This window comes from Sapajus apella, unplaced genomic scaffold (assembly GCF_009761245.1).
Source record: "Sapajus apella isolate SASKATOON/1434 unplaced genomic scaffold, GSC_monkey_1.0 scaffold165, whole genome shotgun sequence".
Classification (NCBI taxonomy): Eukaryota; Metazoa; Chordata; class Mammalia; order Primates; family Cebidae; genus Sapajus; species Sapajus apella.
Window position 1 is genome coordinate 1,614,227 of NW_022437105.1, and position 10,100 is coordinate 1,624,326.

The following is a 10,100-nucleotide window of genomic DNA, read 5'->3' on the forward strand; positions in this document are numbered from 1 at the left end:
ATCACAGGGGGGACCACAGGGGGGACCACAGGGAGGATCACGGGGGGGACCACAGGGAGGACCACAGGGAGGATCACAGGGGGGACCACCAGGGGGAACACAGGGAGGATCACAGGGAGGATCACAGGGGGGACCACAGGGAGGATCACAGGGGGCACCACCAGGGGGAACACAGGGAGGATCACAGGGAGGATCACAGGGGGGATCACAGGGGGGATCACGGGGGGACCACCAGGGGGAACACAGGGAGGATCACAGGGAGGATCACGGGGGGACCACAGGGAGGATCATGGGGGGACCACCAGGGGGAACACAGGGAGGATCACAGGGAGGACCACAGGGAGGATCACAGGGAGAATCACCTGCCCTGGTTCCCAGAGGGGCCTCGTGCTGGGTGACACCAGGAAGAACAAGGACAGGAGACAGCAGTGTATGCTGATAACACACACACACACACACACACACACACACACACACACACAGTGTTTGCTTACATAGAGTTGTAAGTCGTGTTTGTCACAGTGGGTTCGTTTTACTCACTAGCCATTATGACAACTGACTTAACATGCCATTGACGACTTCAGCTCTAGTTTAGCTGAACCTGTGTCAAATCATGGTACTTTAAAAGTGTGACTAGGAACACTGCTAAGAGTGTATTTTCTTTTATAGAAACAATATTTACATATACGATTTTCTTATAAAAACAAGAGTTGCCTATATTAGTGAAAATACACACACACACATATACATAATGTATCAGATTGAGAAAACATTATTGCAAAATAAAAGTACCCAGAAGCCTCACAGCCACCCCAGGAGCCCCGGGAAGAGTTCAGCCTCATGAAGCTGAGGCCCTGGCACTCGGGGTGCTGTAGCCAAGATCACTCCGCCTGTGCCGCAAATTACCCCTCAGACAACAGGCACACCCAGCGTTATGGTGGGGTGAAAGTCAGGGCTGGGATGAGAACTAGACTTACAGTGCCTTTCTCCCTGCGCTGATGATCAAATGTCTCCTTGTTCTCTTTCCTCACAGGACGGGCACAATGATAAGGACAGGCAAAGTATACCTGGAGAGTGGGCTACGCACCCCAGACCTGAGGTAGGCGGTGGGGTCACAGAGACATTGTGCATCAAAGATACCAAATTCCACGTATTCCTGATGTGCAGATCCATACAACGACAATTAACACTTGTCATAATCTGGAACTGAGATAGCATGGCCTTCACATGCACACAGCCACCGTGAAGCAGACGCCAGCCCTGCTGTGAGGCTGTCAGACCCGGGGCAGCCCTACTCCCCGCTCACCAGGAGCTGAACGCAGCAGCCACACAGAACCTCCTTGGGGACCAGCCTTCGTTTTTGTAAAACGAGGAAAGTGAAAGTGCCCATCTCACAGTCACCCTGAAGATTAAATAATGTACGGCATTTAATGAACCTGTCATAGTGATCTTCATAATTAAATGCTCAATACTGGAAAGTATGCTTGGAAATATAATTCACAATTGTAACTAACTTTTAGAAAAGGTGACATCATCTGTCAATGATTTATGAAGCATTGATTCCCGTAATATGATGGAGTCAACAACTATGAACGTGTAAGAAAAGTCCCGTAAGTCAAGTTCAACAAATATCTGTGATGTTTCCTTGGGCAGGTGATCGTCACACGTTAATACACTGGAGCAGTTGCCTGTATTTAAAGTCATGTTAAAGTGCCAGCTATTTATTTTTAGTCTTGTATAACAAATTTTTTTTGGATTATTAAAATCTACTCAAAATTAATTGCTTAATCAATTTATTTTTTCAAATATCAACATGTCTCAGTTGACCAGCTAACTCACTCAAAGACAATAATGATAGTTATCCAAATATTTTTACTTAAATTTTTACAAGCACATATGCACGTGTGCACGCGTACACGCGCGCGCGCACACACACACACGCACCATGTCACAATAGAAACCCATCCAAGACAGTAAATAATGAACTCAATTTTTAAAAACACACCTACCTCCCTGGCCTTGCTGACAACCCTTCTTGCTTAGAATATCTTCCACAGAGTTTTCAAAAACTAGGTGAACATTCTGAAGCAAACCCTGTAAATACATACAAGGAGAAAAATAGAGCAACAGATAAACATCCAATGTCTGATGCCAAGCTAACTGACATTCTAAAAATACAAGTTGGAATCTTCAAGTAGTGAGACTGTGTCCTTCTATGTAGCAGGTTTGTAATGTCTTTATAATCAGTTTTTCTATATATACTACTTTTGAAATTTTGTTTTTAAGCATGACACAAGAAATGGAAGTGGAATGCAAGAAATCTACAAACTACAAGAAGGAAATGTTGCGTCAATAAGAGTGAGGATGGTCCTTGGAGGAGCATGGCCTGCTGCGTCTCTGGGCACTTCCCAGGGACAGTGAAGGCCATTCTTCCCTTGCAAGTCACTCATGATCAGTGAGTTCCTACGTTTGGCCAAGGGGCTCAGGGAGGCCCGCTGGTCCACTCAGAGACACAGATCGTGGCCTATAGAAGCGCCTTCCACAGCTGAGTTACAGTGGGGCTGGGCCAATCCTATATGGTGTAGGACTCCCTGACGCCCATGAGAGATTAACTCAACAGCACGCTACACATCTCTAGGCCTTTGTCTCAAATTACTGAGTTTAACCTTGTATTTATTTCTTTCCAAGACCTCCATGTTCAGGAGAAAGCAATGTCCTAACTAACACACCATCATGATTCTAAACGCTCGCAATTTAAGGAAGATTCATTTGCGAACATGTTTTAACTAAAATGGACAGACACTCTTCCGTCGTAAATCAGTCGCCCTGTCCCCTGGAAAAGGACCCTTGCTGCTTTGCTCTCCCATCATTTTGCCACTAAAGCAAACATTTAGAAGTGGTTTCAGTTGTGATCTAGAGTCTGAGGTTGCTAGAAACATTCGAATGGGGCTGATTCCTTGATCATCAAACGAGCCTCGGTCTCAGCTGATGATTATCAGCCCAGTCAGCAAAGCACACCTGGGGCAACTCTCTCTGATTAATCATGGCTTAGAAAGGTGCGCGTTGTTGTGTCTGTGTGTGTGCTGTGCGTGTTGTCTGCATGTGGGGGTGAGTGCATGCGTGAAAGTATGTATGTGCTTTCAATTGCCAGTGGCTCTGCATGCATGGTGTATGCACGGGTGCCTGTGTATGTACACATGCATGCTGGAGCTATGTGTATGCATGCATTCATACATGGTGCTTGTGTATGTGTGTACGGGTGCCTGTGCATATGTATGTGTGCATGCACATGTGTGGTTCTGTGTCTGCATCTATATGATGTTTGTGTGTTTGTGTGTGCGATGTGAGTGAATGCAAGTCTATGTATGGTGTTTATGTGTTCATGTGTGTGACTGTATGGTACTTGTATGCACGTGTGTGTTCACATGTGTGTGGTGTGTGCACACCTGTTTGTGCGTGTGCATATGTATAAGTGCCTATATGTGGTGTTTGTGTGCACATGTGTGTGTGTTCACATGTATGTGTGTGGTGTGTGTGTCTGTGGTATGTGCATACATGTGAGTGAATGTGAGCGTATGTATGGTGTTTATGTGTGTGTATGTGTGCCCATGTCAGGTGTTTGTGTGCACATGTGTGTGGCTGTGTGTGGTGTGTATTGTGTACATGTGTGGTATGCACACGTGTGTGGATGTGAGTGCATGCATGGTGTTTATGTGTAAATATGTGTGCATGTGTTCCCATGTGTGCATGCATGGCTGTGTGTGGCATGCATGTGTGCACATAAGTGTATGCCTGGTGTTTATGCAGGTGTATGTGTGTGCCCATGTATGGTGTTTGTGTGCACGTGGGCATGCGTATGTGAGGGTGTGCTCACATGTGTGTGGCGTGATGTGTGTATGTCTGTGCATGTGTGTGTGGTGTATACACACATGACTGTGAGTGCATATACAGCGTTTGTGTATATGTCTTTGCATGTGTGTGTCCGTGTGTGTTCACGTGTATGTGGTGTGGTGTGTGTGCATGTGTGCACATGTCCGTGGCTGTGTGTGGTGTGCATGTGTGAATGCGCCATGTGCTTCTCCAAGGCCAGGCTTTGCTGCTCAAGCCCAACATTGCATCACCAGCTGCGCTGACGGGTCAGTTCCCAGCAAAGCTCTCTCCTCCCTCCCAGTGGCTGCCTCCCCACAGGGCGTACCCGGAAGTGACTGTCTCTGGCAGAGCCTTTGGCCACATACATCCGGCTCTTTTCTGCCTGCAGGTGCTCGTAGAAGGGCTCGTCCAGTGTGAAACTGTCTATGAGGTCGCAGCCCACGTGCAGGCTGTAGGTCTCGCCAGCCACCTGCACGGTGACATTCTTCCACTGGGAGTCAGCCAGGCCCACGTCCTCCAGGGAGACCACGTGCCGGGTGCCATCCACCCAATAGGTGAGGTCCAGCGTGTCCGCAGGGCCGTTGGAGACAATCTCGAACTGCCTCTGGGACAGCCCAGGGCCCTCCAGAGCCAGCAGCGTGCCCCGGGACTTTCCATCCTGCTTCAGCTGGGCCGTGAGGAAGAAGCCTTCCTTCTGCCGCATGATCTTGGTGATCCTGCTGAGGTCCTCAGCGTTCACGGGCGGGATGTAGTCAAAGCGCACGAAGCGGTAGGCTGGCATGCCAGGGTCGGGCCCTCGGAACTGCTTGGCGCCAATGGTCTTGCGGTTGATGTTGCTGACACTGAAAAGGTCGAAGGTCATCTCTTTGTCCTGGTGACCAGCTGCAAAGGAACCGCAGAAAAGAAGGGTGACGTAGGGAAGAGGGCGAGGCTCGCCCCACCCAGGGTGACAAACCAGAGCCTTGTGTGTGAGGAGATGAACAAGGCCACCCCTATTCCGCAGCATCTCCCCCTCTTTGACAGGAAGGCTAGAGCTATTGCTGATGAAAAGTCACCATCCTCAGTGCCAGTGGTGCTACTCGGAGTGCAGTCCTAACGCGGCTGCAGGTCTGTGGGTCAGTTTCTGTCCCTGGCTGGCAAGGAGCGTGTGCCAGGAGGTAAATCGGTGGAGCCAGGCAGTGCCCTGCCTGCCTATTCCACGGGCCCTTTGCATAGCACGACCTTCTTGGCCAGGGAAGCCACGCCTCGACTGACATTCTGGCACACGTCCCAGGTCCTGACTTTGAGACAGCGCACAGTCTGGCTCTCCCATCTGAGATCGGAGGCTGAAAAGCAGCCTTCCTCTCTACCAGTCAATGGCTCCGGAAAACATTAAATAAATGAATAAACTAGGAAAGGCATGGATCTTCAGCCTTCCTACTGATAGGGTGTCAGAAAGCGACTGAATCGTACGTTGCTTTCTTGAGATCAACCGCCTTAACCCACTTATGTCAGCATCTTGTTATTTCTTATAAACGTATTCTCCAACTCATAATGCACCCTGTGGGTAAGGATCCTAAACCGTGATGCGGCTCAAGTAGATAAACAAATGGTTTTCAGTCACCACCTAAACTGTTGGCGAGAAAAGTGATCAGACCTCACCAAAATCCTAGCAATTTAAACAATTCAAAGTAATACCCTGAGCGGAAAGTTTAAACAAAGGCTTCCTTTCCATCTAACGTCTGGCAAATTACAACAGTGTAATACACAGTGTTGCTGATAGAAATGGGCATTCTACCACGTTCCATGTAGCTATTTGGCAATAATTTTAAAAAATTAAAAGCTTTGATTCAGCAATTCTAATTTTGCAACCCACCCAAAGGATAAAATCACAAATGCTATTAAGATTTATTCACCACACTTGTTTTGTTTCATCATTTATGCTAATGAAAATAAGCCAATCTAAGTGGAAGTTGGTTGAAAAATCTGAGGCTTTCTCTGAGATGAAATATTATGCCGTCATTAAAAACCATATTGTAGAAAGGTAAACATGGGAAAATATTTAAAGGAGGAAGAAAGTGCGATAAAAGAAGTCAATCGACGCCAAATACTTGCAGTGTTGTGAACATCCTGTACAGAAACGAGGGGAACTGTGCACAGAAAGACACCGCAGTTCTAGGTGGAATGGTATTTTTCTCTAACACCTGAATTTTCCAAAGATAAATTATCTCACATCATATCGCCTCAAAAGTAAGTTATTGTGCAGACACTCACCTTGCGTGCTGGGCCACACCCACAAAGCCAGCAGGACCAGCCCCCAGACCATGCTGCCTCCTGCAGTTTTCCTCCTGGGAATACAAGAACCCCTTGTTAGTGATGAGTTCACAGCTGGAATCCTGCCTGTGAGACACTGGCCCGGTGCCTCACATGACCATGGAAAAACAGTTTGCATGTAAAACTCAGCACCAACTGGATTCACGGGAAGCTAAGAGCTAAGGAGGAGATTTGCTTTCAAGCAGGATTCTTCGAACTGAAACTAAGATTTGTTGGGCTAGCATCTGCTGGCAAGCACCATAGTCATCAGGTTCTAAATATTCCCATAGTTTCATCTTCACGATGGCCTGGGAGGCGAGTGGTGTTCTAATTGTCCTCATTTTATAGATGAGCAAGTTCAGCGCTTGCCTGGAGTCATTCTGTTCATAGAATGCGTGGCCAGGACTTAGATCTAGAAAGTTTGAATTTAGAAAAATATCCAGCCTGACAAAAGTAATCTGTGAAAGCATTTTGTGTAAATATCCAGGAAAAAGAAACAGTTATGCATACCTAATTAAATAGAATAAATATTAACTGTATAAAAAGTTAGAAATAATTTGGTGAATTACACTTACAAAAACACAGAACACTTGACTAAGCCATCATTTTGACCCTGGCTTTTCCGTTTCCTGCAGGCCTGTTTTTCCATTCTTGGGGATTTTAAGTTGGCACAGCTCAGGGGAGGCTGGACCCGAAGTCAGGAGGCCTGGCCTGAAGCCCGGCTGCAGATTAACCCCGTGGGTCTCAGCTTCTCCTTTCCTGATCGCGCGTGCAGGTCCCACAGCTCCCCAAGCCCCTTCTGGCAACCAGTCACACCCTGCTCTAGGATGGAGCTAAGACGGAGACCCCCATTCTTCCCATATTTAGAATATCAAAGGCAGTTAACTTCTCATTGTTAATCCAAGGACTTTCCAGAAACAGCACTTGGTAACCTGGAAATGCTCAGCTTCCAGGAAAGACGAATGTTCTGCAGAAGGAGAGAAATGCAGGCAGCCCCTCCAGACCCTCCCCCACACATCTGCTCCCGGTAGTGCTGCCCCCGGTGTCCTTAGTGATGGGGGCACCCATCCCGGTTCCAGAAGCATCGCCGGCCCAAAGCAGCTGCCAGCACCAGGCCGAGCAATGCTGACACCAGCTGCCCCACCTAAGGCAGCTGACTTAGCTTCTCGGTCCCCGTTTCCTCATCTACAGAATGAAACCAATAGTCACGTAAAACGTCCACCTCATCAGGTGGTTATGAGAGATGAGTTCAGCAAATGAATCTCTGCCGGGGGCTGACTCAGCCCAGCAAGCCACAGGCACAGGTTACCAGAGCAGAATGCGCCTCTGGGTCTGGGACGCTGTCTGCTCTGACTGCCCGAGGCAGCCGCAGTCATAACGGTGGTGCTGATAGGGACTTTCTATGGAGCTCTACGAGGGTTTGATGACAGGGAGAACACTTGGCCGTGAACTTGCGGGCAGTGAGTACCACGGACGACAGGGGTTGGAATCAGCAGTGCAGGCAGCGCCTCGGCAGGCTCTTCCCACTTCTCCGGCTCTGGCCAGACTGGCATCGTGCATCCGCCCACCCTGCTGGGCCCATTCCAGGCCCGAGGGACACCTGTGTGGGGCTGGCTCTGCGGAGGCCAGCCAAGACCGGTAAATGGGAAAGTTCTGAACTCCCAGCTTCATAAGGACACGTTAGGAAAAGTAAATCAAACTCCTTGGACAACTGCAGATCCTATTGCCTCTGCCTTGAGGTGGATTCTTACAACAGCAGGAGCCTAGCAAAGCCCCCGCCCCGCTGCGGATCGTCAAAGGACAGCGAGGCTCCCATCCAGCAGAAAGAGCCAGCGGCCAGGCTACCTGGCCCCAGGGCTTCCAGCGACACGGGCGGCGATGGAACCAGGGAGGATCCGCCCGGCGCCCTGCCCGGCCTCAGCAAGCCACACACCCACGTTCACGCTCCTGATTTTCCAAAAGAAAGATTTCAGTGCCTCACTGCAGCAGAATGTAGCTTGAATTTGCAGAGGTCTCTTCGTAGGAACAATGGAAGTAAAAGATAACTTTGCAGAGAGCTAATTGTTTCTGAGCTGCCCCCCACCAAGAGCAGGCTGATGAATCAGCAGGCTCCGAGGGCTCGGCCCCCCGTCGGGGCAGCCAAAGCCACTTTGCGTAAGTGGCAGCCATTCAACCTGCCAGCTCGCTTTTCATATGCACCCTGCTGCAAAACTGTTAAAAGCCACAGTGTGCCCGTCACAGGACTTTCCATAGACTCAGCACAAGCATGCTAGTTACATTCAAAACCACTTTTCAGCTGCGTATATCGTTTACAATCAGAGCCCGTAATCTCCGGTCACTTTTCGGATACTCGAGAAGCTGTTCCTAATTCCCTTCTCACAGCCCCTCCTCAGCAGCAAACTCTGCAGCGGAACCTTCTGATTCTGAAGCTGAAAACCGTAAAGCATTCACCTGGGTTCCCAGGCAGGTATATGCATTAAAACAGCAGCAACCACAACCCTCCAAGGGGAAGGGGCGCCGGGCCAGGGGAGGAAAGGCTTAGGAGGGGACACGTGCCTGCTCTTCAAGCGGGCAGTGAAAACTCCAGCGACGTTTAGGGTCACAGGCATGCCACCCACCTTCAACTAAGAATCTAGGTTGCGCTTTTTCCTTCTCCCCTTCTTAGGATTCCAGAGCTCTAATTTGTTAAAATTAGAGCACGATGAAATAACAGTGAATTTAAGAAATGATCTTACCTGGGCTGCTAGGAAGAAGCAGCGATGACCGCCGTCAGCGCTCCGGACCGAGTGGGAAGGGGCGGCCTGCGCGCTGGACGCTCCGGTGGACGTGGCCGCGCGGCTCCCGCGCCGCCCGCTTTATATGCGCTTCTCCTGTGCGGCGCTGTCAATCACACACGCGAGGAAGCACGTTTAATTCATTCCTTCGGAGGCATGACATCATGCCCCTTCTGATCTCACCATTTGTTCCGAGTACCTGCTGGGGGGTCCAAGTCCAGCCCCTCCAGCGGACGCCGCCTCCTCCTCCTGCTGCACCCCGGCCCCAGCCAGACAGGCCTGGGAGGAGCCAGACAGAGAGAGGGAAGGCAGGGACTCACTTTTCCTGTCTTCTCTCAGGAAATAAGATGCTATAAATAACACGAGCAAGATTGGCTGGAACTCCTCATTTTGCTTAAGAGAAAAAAAAGCAAGTTCTATGCCTTAAATATGTTTCGAATTACTCAGTGTGATACTGCTCTTTCTAAACCAAATGAGTGGCTCTCAATAACACAGGAAATAAATCGGTGAGTATAAGTAAGTAGTCTCTGTATTAATGAAGTTTTTATGGCCAATAATCAAGTTTATTACGTGACGAAGAGGAAATTTAATGTTAAAGGAAGTTGCCAGCATTTATCTCAGGCAGTTAGAGGGCGGAAAGCTGTACTGCAGCTTTGGGAAAACTTATGTTAACCCCAGTCCTCTTTCATCTGCTCAGTGAGGATTCCCTAGAAGGATGTCTCCCAGTGGATGTGCAAACCTGGCCAAGCCCTTCGGTGCCCAGGTTCAGGGGACTCCTCCAGAGGGACAGCCTGATGTGCAGGGCCCCAGAGAGCCACAGGCAGCGGCAGCAGTGACCTTGCCTCTCACGGACCTCATGCTTCTCCCAAAATCAGGGTGCTCTCTGCACAGGGTTGCGGGGTGCTGCTTCTCAGAGGTCAGGATGGACGATGAATGGGGGGGTACAGCTTCTCCCAGGTCAAGATGGACAGTGGAAAGGGGAGCTGCTGCTCTAAGGCTGGGGTGGATGGTGGGTGGGAGAGCTGAGTCTCCCGAGTAAGGGTGGATGGTGGATTGGGGGGTCACTTCTCCAGGTAAGGGTGGATGGTGGATGAGGGGTGGCTTCTCCCAGGTAATGGCGGATGGTGGATGGGGGGTGGCTTCTCCCAGGTAAGGGCAGATGGT

General features: G+C 49.6%; 1 protein-coding gene across 2 annotated transcripts in view; it reads right to left on the reverse strand.

Annotated features, from left to right (window-relative positions):
• The window catches only part of THBS2 (thrombospondin 2), a 36,602-nt gene extending 27,347 nt beyond the window's left edge, over positions 1 to 9,255 (reverse strand). For both annotated transcript variants that reach the window (XM_032267106.1, XM_032267105.1), the window contains exons 1-4: positions 8,898 to 9,255; positions 6,124 to 6,197; positions 4,196 to 4,752; positions 2,010 to 2,094 (exon numbers count right to left, since the gene is read on the reverse strand). In XM_032267106.1, the coding sequence (XP_032122997.1) occupies positions 2,010 to 2,094; positions 4,196 to 4,752; positions 6,124 to 6,175 (694 nt within the window). In that variant the 5' untranslated portion in view covers positions 6,176 to 6,197; positions 8,898 to 9,255. The remainder of the gene's footprint in view (positions 1 to 2,009; positions 2,095 to 4,195; positions 4,753 to 6,123; positions 6,198 to 8,897) is intronic.
• Positions 9,256 to 10,100: the final 845 nt, after the last annotated feature.